The 16288-nt window shown below is 30.6% G+C and overlaps 1 protein-coding gene across 5 annotated transcripts in view; it reads left to right on the top strand.

Moving 5' to 3' along the window:
• LOC139487784 (ERC protein 2-like) overlaps positions 1-16288 on the top strand; it is a 54155-nt gene that overhangs the window by 26882 nt on the left and 10985 nt on the right. For 2 of the 5 annotated variants that reach the window (XM_071272902.1, XM_071272868.1), the window contains exons 5-11: positions 6201-6368; positions 6829-6996; positions 8639-8778; positions 11095-11218; positions 12078-12218; positions 12696-12889; positions 14368-14503. In XM_071272902.1, coding sequence (XP_071129003.1) covers positions 6201-6368; positions 6829-6996; positions 8639-8778; positions 11095-11218; positions 12078-12218; positions 12696-12889; positions 14368-14503 — 1071 coding nt within the window. Of the gene's footprint in view, positions 1-6200; positions 6369-6828; positions 6997-8638; positions 8779-9319; positions 9364-9839; positions 9884-9969; positions 10014-11094; positions 11219-12077; positions 12219-12695; positions 12890-14367; positions 14504-16288 lie in introns of all 5 variants that reach the window. The other 3 variants (XM_071272886.1, XM_071272895.1, XM_071272878.1) reach the window with 3 other exon arrangements.

Raw genomic sequence — 16288 nt, 5'->3', positions numbered from 1 at the left:
AATCAATGTCAAGGTCAAAATTTTGAAGATAAAAAATAAAAGTTACTGTGTAGTTCAATATTTGTTACAAACCTTTTGTCTTTATTGCTTGTAATACAATTTATTGACTGTAACAGGTTCTTTTTTTCTAATTGGAAGAAACCTTACAACCTCAAATACCTTTTCTTTATAAACCATGTTGTATTTTATGATTCAACTCCTGATTGACTTATATTCTTGTTTATTTAGATTTTTACTTCAGATTGAAACATTCCACAAATCTTTTTCTTGGGTTAATATTTTACCACCTAAATCCTATTGAACTAAAACATCAACCTTCTTAAACAGTTGTTCATATTTTCACGAAACATATTGACACAAGGAAAATGAATGAATGTGCTTGCTAAATCCTATCAGACATTGTTTAATGTGTTAGGTATGTATGATTGGTAAATAACTACTAATTGCATGAGATAGAAATAAATATCACAGATGTTGGAATGAAAACAATTAGAGTTTAGCTCAGTGTCATAAAAAGTGGGATAAATCAACCCTACCACAATAGTTCACACCCATTGGCAGGTTAACTTTCAGTTTTCAGTCAGTGTACCAATTGGAACTATTGAAGTAATTATTTTTATTATGCCCCCATACCCTAGTAGAGGTTCATTATGTTTTCTGGGACATTCATCAGTCTGTTTGTTCACCTGTCAGTTGCTTTTCACGTTAAAGTTTTGGTATAAGATAGTTAGTGGGTACATCAACTTGAAATTTAGTATACATGATTATTATGAAGTGAAATTTTTTAAATGTTTTGACCGACATGGAAATTTGATAAAGTGAGCTACCTACCTGCATGCTGCCTTATCAACACATATACTTGTTGAATGTAGAAATTCCCAGAATATTGTACTTATCATAAATTTATATATTTTACCTTTCTATTTGAATAAATGGAGATAGTATGCTAAACATCAACAAGACAGCAACCCAAAAACAACAAAAACTAAATACATTTGTATATTATTGAGTAGGCTACATACTCTCTTCAAAAATACAAAGATGTCTATGCAATGTGTCAAGCTGAGTCTTTGAAATGCAAATAACACTTTGTAAACTTGTTGTTTTAATTCACAACCTCAGCTGACATTCTGATACTGCCATTTTTGTTGAGCCTTTGACTTTAGTCGAAAAAGCGAGACTTAGCAATCCTACAAATTTGATAACTTTCTTAAACTTTCCTGGATTTCTACCAAACTTGGACATAAGCTTGTTTATGATAATAAAATATTATTCAAAAGTAAATTTTGTAAAAAATTAAATCTATTTTTTCTGAAGTTTACTTGTAAATGGACTTAGATTTTCTGCCAGGAAACAACACATTCACTCTGTGGTTTAAAGTATTTAAAATTTTAATAACTATCTTAAACTATCCTTGGTTTGTACCAAACTAGGACAGAAACTTGTTTTAATCATAAGATAGTATCCATAAATAAAATTGTAAAAAAAATAAATCTATTTTTTCCGTATTTTACTTTTAAATGGACTTAGATTTTCTGCCAGGAAACAACACATTCACTCTGTGGTTAAAGTTTTAAAATTTTTAATAACTTTCTTATTCTATTTTGGATTTGTACCAAACTTGGACATCAGTTTGTTTATGATCAAAAGCTAGTATCTTAGTAATCTAGATGAAATTTTGTTAAAATTTTGTACCTGTGTATCTGTATTTTACTTATAAATGGACTTAGTTTTTCTTTCAGTGAACATTACATACAGTCTGCAGTTAAAGTTTTTAAAACATTTATTAGATTCATAAACTATCCTGGGTTTTTACCAAACTTGGACAAAAGCTTCTTACAAACAAAAGATAGTATCAAGAGGAATATTTTTATTGGTTTTTTTTTCTCATTTTTGTTAAGCCTGCGATTAACAGCAAAAGTAGGCGAGACACTGGGTTCCACACTGGGTTCCGTGGAACCCTTACAAATTTTTCAGGACATATTGTCTTTTTAAACATTGTTTATACTTTCACATTTGTTTTATACAGGTATCCAATTCACATGGATGACATGGTTCATTGATATCAAAATTTAATAATGTATGAAATATAATATGTTGATAAAAATAATTGAAACCACAAACATGCAATGTACTACAACAACCAAAGTGATCAACCAGAAATAATGGATTGTTTAAATGTACTTTCTGATATTGATATTCACAGAAATTAGATACTGATACAAAAAGCTGTGTCATGATTAATTAATAAACACTTGCATGGTTGAAATCTTCCTGCTCAGTTTTCAAAATATATTATGTTGCAGACTTCTTGTTTGAAATTGTAGTCTTATTTTATTGATCACCGTGGTATACTTAATCAAACTGTAGGTAGAGCAGGCCCGTAGCCAGGAATTTCCAAGGGGGGGTTCGTTGGACTCACAAACTCGACTTAAACAGTCACAATTCGAACAGAACATTGACTTTAACAGTGCTTATTCGTTTTCAAGGGGGGGGTTCATCTGAACCCCCCCCCCCCGAACCCCCCTGGCTACTGGTATGGTAGAGTATTCTAAACTCTCTGTATAAGTGTGTTGTGTTTAAGAACTGTGCAGTTATACAAAAACATTTAGTAACAAAGCTGTAGCATTCTTTTACTCTATGGTCAACTTCTAGCACTAGACTTTTCAAACCATATTCCACATTTAGAATATAGGAGACAAAATGATTTACATCAATATGTATGTCCATGTGTATAAGGCTATCACATATTTTTTTCACCTTCTTTTAGTTGAGACTTCCTTCCCTCATTTTAGATTTACTTGTCTGCATAAAATTCTGCAGAATACCTCAATGTTTTGAACACTGTACTTGCTTTCAAGCTTGATCTAAGTTGCTTATAGGGTACACCCACAGGCATATAAGCCTGCAGATATTCATACAGGCTAAAATAAGCTTTTCTGTAAGTCATGAAAGCAAGAAAAATGAATTATGTTAATAATTTACCTTGTGCATTAAGTGTTAATTTATATTTTACGTAATTATTATTAAAGTTTTTTTTAATCAAATTTCTTGTGGTTGGAATTTCAAAAAAAATTCAGAAAAAAATGATGCATCATTCCCACAAGTATAGTATTCACTAAACAAGATAATCTTTATTTCTTTAAAGATGTAAATATTTTCAGTAGCCGAACCTAATGCTGACATCTGTTTTAACTAGTAAGATAAAATGTAATAATAATAGGGTTGTGTTTACTGGTATTATCTAATGGTAATACAAGACTGTATAATAAATAAATATAATCACCCAGTGTAGGAAGTGTAAATTGCACCTGAAGTTAACATAATTAGGACAAACAACATATTTTTTCCCTCAGTAAACTTGAACTCAGAAATAAGAATCAGCTGATTGTAAGAACTTTAAAAAAAATCAGATTTGTTCCTCAAGTTTGTATGCTGTGTAAAAAGTTGTTGATATTTTTATATTTTTTTTTAGCTCATCTGGTCCATATATAGATATAGGAAGATGTGGTGTGAGTGCCAATGAGACAACTCTCCATCCAAATAACAATTTATAAAAGTAAACAATTATAGGTCAATGTACGGCCTTCAACACGGAGCCTTGGCTCACACCGAACATCAAGCTATAAAGGGCCCAAAATTACTAGTGTAAAACCATTCAAATGGGAAAACCAACGGTCTAATCTATATAAAAAACGAGAAACATGTATAAATTACATAAACAAACGACAACTACTGTAAATCAGATTCCTGACATAGGACAGGTGCATATGGTCATTATTGCCTTCTGTAAATTTCTATAAAAGATCATCTCACAAATCACTATACCAGTTGAAATGAAACTTAGTTACAATCAATGTTGGGTTGATAGTTTTAAACTTGTTCCTGCTGTTCAAGCTGATCATACACATGGCTATTGTTCTAAATAAGAAAGTTAAGGGTACAACATATAAAATAGTAGTTTATTAATTTTTTTTGTGGCCTTTCTTTGTAAATATTCATCTGAATTTAAATTGGAAGCTGTGATTGACATGTTGATTAATGGAAACTTATCATCCAACACATGAAGCATTTGTTGTGACTAGTGAGCAGTTATTTCACATTACATATGAATTTCATTTTGGCCTACATTTGACCTATTTTTGGCTATACAACTTTTGTTATTGTAGATTGCCATGCAAGTTTTCTTTTTCTCTTGCCTTTCTGTCATTCTTTTCCTTTCTTCCTCTACATTTACTTTCTGAGCCACGAAATCGAATATGCAGGGAAATATATCTTTATTCAGCAATCCATGAAAATTGGTTTCCAAGAAAATAAATGAATTGATTATAACATCTATGGTCAGATTCAAAACAATATTTGAAAAGCCTAACAACACAGATAGCTTTATTGTCATTACAATGTACTATACAAGGGAAAGGCCAAAATTTTATTGATCTAAAACAAACAAGCATCAATAAAACTTGTTTATATCATATTTTTGCTGCTTAATTGTCATGGAAATATGATGGATTTAGGATCATGTCAGCTTCTTGTATATTTCTGAAAATTTATAATGAATTATAGTTTTAGGCAGATATAAAATAAACAAAATCAGCATTATTATAAAAAAAAAACTTTATTAAAAACTGCTGATACTATCTTTAACACAGGGATCAATTATAAATCATATTTTTCCCCAGTTCGACTACTTAGATATTATATAATTGTAAGTCATTAGCTAGCAACACAATACTGAAATCAATATATATACTGGTTTTCCCCCACTTAAGTTGGTGCCTATATTTCCTTATCAGAAAGGAAGTAAGCATTTGTGTCAGAAATTTGATGATTTTATATGATTATACATGCTAAGGGTACTTACCTATTTTAAAACCAGATTTAAGTATGACAATAAAAAAAAAGTATTGGAAGCAATTATCATTTTAAAATTTTCATTGTATTAAATATTTAGAGAGACGATATATTCTCCTTATGAATGTATATCATTTTATCATATTCCATTAATTGTAAATTTCCTCAATTAAATCAAATGGTAATTATGAGCTTAGAGTTTTCCTGGTCTGATGAGAAAAAAAATTGTTTGTGGACTTTGGTCTGCCTTGATAGGATATATATAGAATTCTAACATGACGTCCTTCAAACGCTTTGACTACACACCCTTGGTAAAATATGAATGTATTGCCTGGGCTGTTACGATCGTACTCCCACGTCATATGCTTTTTTATGAATGAGCTTCCTAATGTCATAGAACGATGACCTAAGAATATAAGCATTTTACGAGAAAATACAATCTTGTCAAACCAAAAATCATCACAACAAGGAAACACAAACAATTGATGCTATTTTTTTTTTATATATATAAGATCTAGACATATAAGTAAATTATCATTTAAACTCATCCAAAACTATCTCAATATGTTATTGTAAATAGTTTAACATGTCACTTATTCGGTTTGCTGCGTTCTTTTACGACAATTCATTGTGCGTTTATTTATGGGAACAGGTTATATTTGCCTCCAGCGCTTTGATCCAAAAGAATTGCCGTATTTGTCCTATTAGAATCAAAATAATTCATGGGGGCTTAGAATATATCGTGATTTTACCACGGGTTGTCCCTTTATGCTGATATTTTATCCCTCGCTTACCACTCACTATTGCTCAGGGTAAAATATTTGGCATAAAGGGCCAACTTGTGGTAAAATCACGATATATTCAAGCCCCCATGAATTTTTTATTAAATAATGTTCGTCTGTCTGTTCTTTATTGGAAACTTACGAGGCAGTTTCATTGGGTTTGAATAGAAATTCACACAGGTCAGAAATTCTTATGACCCTATCTTCTTTGTCCTTTGGGTTATATTACTTACCAACAGGGATTTTACCAAGATGAAGAAGAGTCATGAATAAGTTGTTTCGTTTGATATTTTGGTTCATAATACTAGTACATTTATATTTATTAAGATTTTTGTCTCTTTACTTCCATCACCTCTCATTCTGGTTACAATTCACTGACGATCTTGTATCTTTTGACTTTTACTGGTATTGCGGATTCATTTTTTTTTTGTGGGTGAGAGAAAATTGTATTTGGTGTATATTTGATTTTATAGTCCCACCAAAGTCTACAATAAAGCATAAAGTAAATTTCACAGTATGAAGTATTCTAATTGATATTTGTTACAGAAATTGTTATAATTGTAGGTAGATCTTTATAAGAAGGAAACATCTAGGAAAGACAAAGAACTGTTAGGTCTGACCATGAAGAAAGAAACATTGGAAAATCAGCAGACAGAACACCAACAATACATACATCTTCTGAAGGAACAAATTACAGCTAAAGACGAACAAGTTGTCATGTTACAGAGTGATGTAGGCACCATTTAAGTTTCAGTCTATGGGTCGGTCCAGAAAATGAAATATAGACAGGAAATGGGTTCTGTTTTTACTTGTATAAGAATATTATTTTTTTTTTTGTGGATGGAATCAGTCAATCAAATGATTTACATTTGTTTCACTTTTCTTTTAATATAAACTGAACATGAATCAATCATGTGTAATCCATCTCTAGCAAAGGGGTTAAATTAAAGTTCACATGAATACAGATTCAATGATATCTGAATTATTCACTCAATGTTTCTAAATTTATTTTGACAAAATTGAACCATATGGGCTAAAGCATATTTTTATTTCACTATTTCACTTTCATTACTGATTGAACAAAAAAAATCAGAATTTATATTTTTAGGTATCTCTTAGCTAGTGCCCATATAAGATTGATAAAAAAAAAAGATTGTCATTAAATTATGTACATGTCTTTCAATAATTTTAGTTAGAAGATTTAAGAGACCGAGTAAAAGATAAAGACTCCACAATTGACAGAAAGGCTCAGAAGTCTCAGTCCCTTCAGTCAGAGAAAAGGAAGATTGAAACAGAGGTCTCAGAACTGAAGGAACAACTAGAAATTAAAGACAGAAGAATATCTAATTTACAAACACAGGTAGAGTAAACTGTATTAACACATAATAACATTGTTAGAAAACATAGGTTAAAAACACCAAATAACATTTTTGAACATAGGTAAAAAACATAAAATACATTGTTAGAACATATGTAAACAAAAACACCAATAACATTGTTAGAACATGGGTTAAAAGCACAAATTAACATGTAAAATCATGGATTAAAAACACAAAATGACAATGTTAGATTACATGAGTTAAAAACTCAAAATTACACTGTTAGAACAGGAGTTAAAAACACAAATTTACAATATTAGAACATGGGTTAAAAACACAAAGCTGCATTGTTAGTGCATGGGTTACAAACAGAAAATTACATAATTAGAACATGGGTTAAAAACACAAAGCTACAATGTTAGAACATGGGTTAAAAAACACAAAGCTACAATGTTAGAACATGGGTTAAAAAAACACAAAGCTACATTGTTATAACAAGGATTAAAAACACAAAGCTACATTGTTAAAACATGGATTAAAAACACAAAATCACATGTAAAATGGTGGAATAAAAATACAAAATTATAATGTTAGAACATGGGTTAAAAACATAAAAGCATATTATAAGAACAAAGTTAAAACACAAAATTATAAATTAATGTTTAGAACATAGGTTAAAATCACAAATTTACAAAAAAAATGTGAGTGGAATATTGCATGAAATGAAAGTTAATCAGATAATCAATGATGCAAAGAAGAATTAAGGAAAATAGTCAATTATGTATTACTCTTATTAAGGGGATATGTACGTTTTTCATCCCAACAGTTAGCTAGACATATTTTTTTTAGTTTCAAAATTAATGTTTATTTTTGTCAAGCCTTCGACTTTTGTCGTAAAAGCGAGACATAGCAACCAACCTACATTCCGTCGTCCACAAATATTCACTCTATGGTTAAAGTTTTTGAAATTTTAATAACTTTCTTAAACTATCCTGGATTTCTACCTTACTAAGACAGAAGCTTGTTTATGATCATAAGATAGTATCCAGAAGTAAGTTTTGTAAATAAGAAATCTACTTTTTACATATTTTACTTATAAATGGACTTAGTTTTTCTGCAGGAAACATTACATTCACTCTATGGTTAAAGTTTTTCTACCAAACTTGGACAGAGTCTTGTTTATGATCATTAGTATCCAAAAATAAATTTTGTAAAAAAATCATCCATTTTTTCCGTATTCAAGTTATAAATGGACTTAGTTTTTCTTCCAGTTAACATTACATACAGTCTGCAGTTAATGTTTTTAAAACATTTATAAGTTTCATAAACTATCCTGGATTTTTAACAAACTTGGACAGAAGCTTCTTTCAATCAAAAGATAGTATCAAGAGGAGTATTATGATAATATTTTTTCCTTATTTTTGTTGAGCCTGCGATTAACAGCAAAAGTAGGTGAGACATTGGGTTCCGCAGAACCCTTACAAATTTTTTACTGCTGTACTTTACCCTGCATTGAAGACCTATTGGTGACCTTCTGTTGTTGTCTCTTTGACACATTCCTCATTTCCATTCACAATTCTATTATCACCTAATTTGCTAGAGAGTCTCCAAGAAAATGAACTGAAGTCTCAGAAATTACAACAAGAAGTTACACTATATATATTTTAATTTACTGCTTTTCAGATTGATTCACTGGAGTCAGCTGTTAATGAAAAAGAAACAGAATTGAGGGATGCCACTTCAAAGTTAGAATCTCAAGACTCTGATGATAAAATACAGGTGTTAGAAGAATCTCTGAGTGAAAAGGACAAACAAATAGACAGGTAAGACAAGATAAAATACAGGTGTTAGAAGAATCTCTGAGTGAAAAGGACAAACAAATAGACAGGTAAGATAAAATAAAATACAGGTGTTAGAAGAATCTCTGAGTGAAAAGGACAAACAAATAGACAGGTAAGACAAAATAAAATACAGGTGTTAGAAGAATCTCTGAGTGAAAAGGACAAACAAATAGACAGGTAAGACAAGATAAAATACAGGTGTTAGAAGAATCTCTGAGTGAAAAGGACAAACAAATAGACAGGTAAGACAAAATAAAATACAGGTGTTAGAAGAATCTCTGAGTGAAAAGGACAAGCAAATAGACAGGTAAGATAAAATGAAATATAGGTGTTAGAAGAATCTTTGAGTGAAAAGGACAAACAAATAGACAGGTAAGATAAAATAAAATACAGGTGTTAGAAGAATCTCTGAGTGAAAAGGACAAGCAAATAGACAGGTAAGATAAAATAAAATACAGGTGTTAGAAGAATCTCTGAGTGAAAAGGACAAGCAAATAGACAGGTAAGATAAAATAAAATACAGGTGTTAGAAGAATCTCTGAGTGAAAAGGACAAGCAAATAGACAGGTAAGATAAAATAAAATACAGGTGTTAGAAGAATCTCTGAGTGAAAAGGACAAACAAATAGACAGGTAAGACAAAATAAAATACAGGTGTTAGAAGAATCTCTGAGTGAAAAGGACAAACAAATAGACAGGTAAGACAAAATAAAATACAGGTGTTAGAAGAATCTCTGAGTGAAAAGGACAAACAAATAGACAGGTAAGACAAAATAAAATACAGGTGTTAGAAGAATCTCTTAGTGAAAAGGACAAGCAAATAGACAGGTAAGATAAAATAAAATACAGGTGTTAGAAGAATCTTTGAGTGAAAAGGACAAACAAATAGACAGGTAAGACAAAATAAAATACAGGTGTTAGAAGAATCTCTGAGTGAAAAGGACAAACAAATAGACAGGTAAGACAAAATAAAATACAGGTGTTAGAAGAATCTCTGAGTGAAAAGGACAAACAAATAGACAGGTAAGACAAAATAAAATACAGGTGTTAGAAGAATCTCTTAGTGAAAAGGACAAACAAATAGACAGGTAAGACAAAATAAAATACAGGTGTTAGAAGAATCTCTGAGTGAAAAGGACAAACAAATAGACAGGTAAGACAAAATAAAATACAGGTGTTAGAAGAATCTCTTAGTGAAAAGGACAAACAAATAGACAGGTAAGACAAAATAAAATACAGGTGTTAGAAGAATCTCTGAGTGAAAAGGTCAAACAAATAGACAGGTAAGACAAAATAAAATACAGGTGTTAGAAGAATCTCTTAGTGAAAAGGGCAAACAAATAGACAGGTAAGACAAAATAAAATACAGGTGTTAGAAGAATCTCTGAGTGAAAAGGACAAACAAATAGACAGGTAAGACAAAATAAAATACAGGTGTTAGAAGAATCTCTGAGTGAAAAGGACAAACAAATAGACAGGTAAGACAAAATAAAATACAGGTGTTAGAAGAATCTCTGAGTGAAAAGAACAAACAAATAGACAGGTAAGACAAAATAAAATACAGGTGTTAGAAGAATCTCTGAGTGAAATGGACAAACAAATAGACAGGTAAGACAAAATAAAATACAGGTGTTAGAAGAATCTCTGAGTGAAAAGAACAAACAAATAGACAGGTAAGACAAAATAAAATACAGGTGTTAGAAGAATCTCTGAGTGAAAAGGACAAACAAATAGACAGGTAAGACAAAATAAAATACAGGTGTTAGAAGAATCTCTGAGTGAAAAGGACAAACAAATAGACAGGTAAGATAAAATAAAATACAGGTGTTAGAAGAATCTCTGAGTGAAAAGGACAAACAAATAGACAGGTAAGATAAAATAAAATACAGGTGTTAGAAGAATCTCTGAGTGAAAAGGACAAACAAATAGACAGGTAAGACAAAGATCTTTTGGTAAAATTCTTGCACACCAGATAAACAGAAACAGTGTAGTGATTAATGTAATGCCAATAAATGAGCCAAAACATTGATAAGTCTTTTAGTTGAAGACAAACAGTTTTGGATCTCCCTATGAGTATGAAATGCCAGAATTCTAGAGAAGACTTAAAATGCAAAAGATAAAACATATTTGAGTCAATGAGATTTTTTATTGAATTTACCCATTTGTACACCATCTTTCATTGTTATAAAAGTAATAGAAAATAACACTCTGTCAAGACGACCAAATCTAATGAATTGGACTAATTTATCTGTTCAAATTGGCCAATTGTTGTTTTATGTGTGAAACCTTCATTTTTTAGATTAAGAGAACAAAAAGTTCAATCAGAAAGAGAACATCAAGAAGAATTAGATGTCTACTCCAAAGCTAGTCAAGACATTAAAACTCGACTAGATTCATTGCAGTTAGAGTTTAATGAAAAGCAGGTATACAACTTTGTAAATACATAAATGATCCATAGTCTATAGTCTAAATATGTGTGTGAATAGATTGTTAACTGATGTGAAGCAATGTATCTGAACTGCAAATTTGAAAAATATCAAATATTAGAAAAAAGAAATTTTCTCTCAGAATTTATGTTCTTAATTAATATGTTAATTATAGCTTTCCCAAAAATGTGAAATCATGTAAAAGTTCCATTCAACAGATAAATAAAAATTGATAATGTCTATTTTATGATAGATTTCTATTCTCACTTGCATAACCATTTAATTTTCATCTAAATTATGATATCTTCAGTCAGAAATGAAATGTTTTCAGCACTAAATTTAAATGTTTACAATCTGATGGAAAAATAAACAGTTGATAGAAGGGATATTTATATAAATAACATGATGTGGTATGATTGTCAATGTCAGAGTCAACTATCTCACATGATCAAAATGCAGTGGATTTAAGCAAATATAGGTAACAATATGATTCAGTATTGGATGAAACATTAAAAAGACCTTTGTAATACAATATAGAAAACTTTAATACTAAACAAAAAATGATTCAACAAACAAACCAAGAAAAATTACAGCCGATTGTATTGAGTGTGAAGATAAAGGTAATATCTACAGACAGAAAGATTGGTTATCTATAGGACCAGTCTACTCTTAAAGGAGGGTAGTTTACCTCACCTAATAATGACTTCACAGTTCAGCTAACAAGCAAGCTAACCAAAGATATTACCTCTACCTACATAATCAATGCAATCGGCTGTAAAATGTGTCAAAAGTTACCATGGGGGAATTCAAATCTCTAGATTCTAAGTTTACAATGGTCTTGTTTAATCCTTTACAGACAGAATTAGTAGACTTACGAGAACACTCCACAGAAGCACAATCAGTGAAGTTTGAGGCAGATTCTAAGATAAGACAACTGGAAAGTAGTCTTGATGATAAGACATCAGAGGTGGAGAAACTTAATGTTCGTATTGAGGAGGTAGGTTATCAGCTATATATATGTCTAGTAGGATGTTCAAAATAAGAATCATTGTATTATTTAAAGATACTAAATATTGCATGCTTTTAATCTTAGAATGTTTGTGACCCAAAAATAAACCTTCTTATAATTTCAAGGTAAATTTTGTGCCAATACAAACAAAATGATATTAGTTTTGCCAAATCCATATTCACCTTGGTTCAAAGTTCCTAAATTAGAAAAAGTCCTAAAGTTACAGTTTTAAAACAGTGCATGGACTCATTATAATGTATATAACCAGATTTCAACAAAAATATATATAAACAGACCGGCACGTGCAGTAGTACATGACAATTGTTCTGATGTTTGATAGATATCATGATATAGATTTAAAATATATGTAAACATTGTTTAACCTGTATAAGAATGAAAGAATGAAAGAAAAAGAATAAAAATATTATGATATGTAACATAAATTTGAATCCTCTTTTGTTTCAGTTGAAAGGTGCTATACCAGAAACAAAGGCTGCTGAGGAATTGCAGAAACAAACAAGTGATTTATCTAGTCAGGTGGAAACAGCCCGTAATGAGGCTAACAAAGCCCAGGAGGAAGTGGATAGACTTCTGGGAATCGTGAAGGAAACAGAAAATGAGAAAAATGAGAAGGAAAACCAAATCAAGGAATTACAAGAGTAGGTTTTAAATGTTTCGTTATAGATTTTGTTTCATGAAAAATTTACATTATGTTTTATGTCATTGTTTTATGTTTAATTGTATCCTCAGAGACCATTTGTCCGTTACAGCAGATTCCATTGAGTGTGTAGCCAAAGGTAATATCTTTGGTTAGCTTGCTTGTTAGCTGAACCGTGAAGTCATTGTAAACTACCCTACTTTAAGAATAGACTAGTCAGACAGAAAACCAATCGATCTATCTTTAGGACTTTGCTACTTCGAAAGGAGAGTAGTATACCTGACCTAATAATGCCTTGATGGTTCAGCTAACAAGCAAGCTAACCAAATATATTACCTTTTGCTGCACACTCAATGGAATCTGCTGTAAAAGCTTTAGTACAATTATATCATTTATGAACTGAAATTTAACTAAAATATACAGAAAAATGTATCAAATGTATCCTAATAAAATTAACAGATAGAATTTTAACTAATTACTTTGAAATGTAAGAAACAAAACAGAAATTCAAATGAAAGTTTCAAGTCAATGTGACAGGTATAAGATTTTTGGTGTATACATACAGCAAACATTCAGAACTAAACTTATGTGCAATATAAACTTCTGTCAAAACATGCATGTCATATTGGCCATGTGTCAGTATATATATAAGGAGATGTGCTATTATTGGCCATGTGTCAGTATATATATAAGGAGATGTGCTATGATTGGCCATGTGTCAGTATATATATAAGGAGATGTGCTGTTATTGGCCATGTGTCAGTATATATATAAGGAGATGTGCTATGATTGACCATGTGTCAGTATATATATAAGGAGATGTGCTATTATTGGCCATGTGTCAGTATATATATAAGGAGATGTGCTATGATTGACCATGCATCAGTATATATATAAGGAGATGTGCTATGATTGGCCATGTGTCAGTATATATATAAGGAGATGTGCTATGATTGGCCATGTGTCAGTATATATATAAGGAGATGTGCTATGATTGGCCATGTGTCAGTATATATATATAAGGAGATGTGCTATGATTGCCAATGAGACAACTATCCACCAGAGTTTAATTTTGAAGATAAATGCAATTATAGGTCATTGTGCAGTCTACAACAATGAGAAAAACGCATAACATGTAGTCAGATATAACAGACCCAACATAAACAATATGAAACAATTCAAATGAGAAAACTAACCTCCTAAATTATACCATACAATTAACCAAAATACAAATAGGACATGTAGAACCAACAACAACAACTGAATAACAGGCTCCTGAATAGGGACATGCATTTAAAGAATGTGACTAGGTTAACATGTTTGTAAATGACGACCAATAAAACTTACTGCCAAGATATAGACATTTGTGCTGAAAAATGGTTTTAAAAGCCAATAATTAATCAGTTTGCATGCTCAGATGGATCTATTGTTAAAATGAATAAGTCATTTGTATATACTTTCTTTTTTAAATTTTTAAAGACTTATGAAAGAATATAAACAGAAAGTAGGAACTTTGAAAAGAAAACAAAGTATGGAGAAAAAGAACAGTGCTACCATGCTTGAAGAGGCTAGAAAGAGAGAGGACAGTCTGTATGATGATGCAACAAAATTGGAGGTGTGTGAACTTGCATGAATTAAGAGTTTTTTACTTAGAGAAAAACTTCAGTCAGTTTTTAAGACCATTTAACAGACATACCTTTTTTTAATTTTTATTAAATTGCAGAAATTGTGTTACCTTCTAAATGGGCTGTGGTATCTTAAGTTTGTGTGAACAGCTTCAATTGCACACTTGCTAGAGGAAGATCTAACTTGCTTCCCATTTAAGAAATTAAGTAACTACTTTCATTGTTATACAAGTAGTTGTAAATCTTTATTGTAAAATATCTTTGTATTTGCAAAATCCGAATTACAAATGTTAAAGATTAAATTCATATAAATGTCCGGGTGGGGTTTATATTATAGAAAATAATGGGCCAATACTACAAAAAAATTGGTGAAAACATAAAGAATAGAGAAAGATATGCCAAAAAATTAGGATAAATAGGATGCATGACTATAAATAATAGAGAATAGTGTGTTAAATTTATAAATAATAGAGAAATATGGCTAAAAACATTTAAAGGGAAACTTCGCAAAAAAATCAAAAATTGATATTATGTCCATTCTGTATAAAAATTCTCAAATTTATAGATATTAAAGTTTTATTCCGCTAGATAAGAGATCACCATCGATTTTAAATTTTGAGTATCAATTCTCTGCATTCCGCCATTTTGTCATCTTCTACGATTAATAATCACGATATGTCTATAAACCACAAAGGACCAAAACTACAGTAACCGATGTAGTCGTAATTGCGTGTCGATATCTTGTCAATCGTACGGTTGTTTTATCTGACTAACTAACTTGATACGGAAAATGTTCTTATTTTTTTTAAATAACCATAGTCTGTTATTTTTTAAACTGTTTATATTGGAATTAGTGAAAAAGTCAAAATTAAAATCTTAAATAAGTGTTCCGTGAAAATTGCTTTCGAAAATCTAATTCGTTCATTATTCTTTAAAGTAATAAACTTTATTCAAATAAATTCGGATCTTCGCTCATCTGATCACCAGCATGGCTAAAGGTATTACTCCCAAAGGTATTGTGAGGGGTGTGAGGTGACACGTCCAGGTATTCAAGCGATTTCCTGTCGGGCTTGCAAGTTCATGCATCGTTTCACTTCTGTAGGTATTGGTCAGTGTACACGGCCGATAACTTATAACTTTCTATTTTGAACTATCAGGTGTATAATATACATCTCTGTCTTGCGTGTCCGAAAGTGATATAATATACTAGTCATTACTTAACTCATACGCTTGCTTATAAATAACATTTCTGGTGTAAAGAATATTATTTATAAAATATAAATAATACCCAAAAAAAAAAAGATTTGAAGAAATAAAAATCTATTTACATATTTTTTCCAAGGGTCAATTTGGGAAAATGTAATATAAATATTATGCTCGTTGTCAATAGTAAAGGACAGATTGGAACATACCAGAAATATTGATTTAAAAAATGTACGCACTTGTCGACGATTCGTTTATACGCCTGGATAGAAAGTTACGGAACTATTATAGCGCAATTTAAAATATATACATATATACATTGAACATAAGAAAGAAACATACATTTTGTGTAAATTGGGGTAAAAGATTTGTAAATAGACTAGTCCACGTATGCCGACAGAATTTAATCAACGAATTCGATAGACTATTGTATACCAAAAGAAGAAGAAGAAGAAGAAGAGACCCAATTTGATTTAAATACAGGTCGATATATAACTTGCTTTGGTTCATCGAAGTTATGAACATAGTAAAATCACAGATTTATATATCAATTAGATTGTTCTCGAATAAAG

Source organism: Mytilus edulis, chromosome 1 (assembly GCF_963676685.1).
Source record: "Mytilus edulis chromosome 1, xbMytEdul2.2, whole genome shotgun sequence".
In the NCBI taxonomy this organism is placed as follows: domain Eukaryota; kingdom Metazoa; phylum Mollusca; class Bivalvia; order Mytilida; family Mytilidae; genus Mytilus; species Mytilus edulis.
The sequence above is the reverse complement of the archived record's forward strand: the minus strand, read 5'-3'. Positions and strand labels throughout refer to the sequence as shown.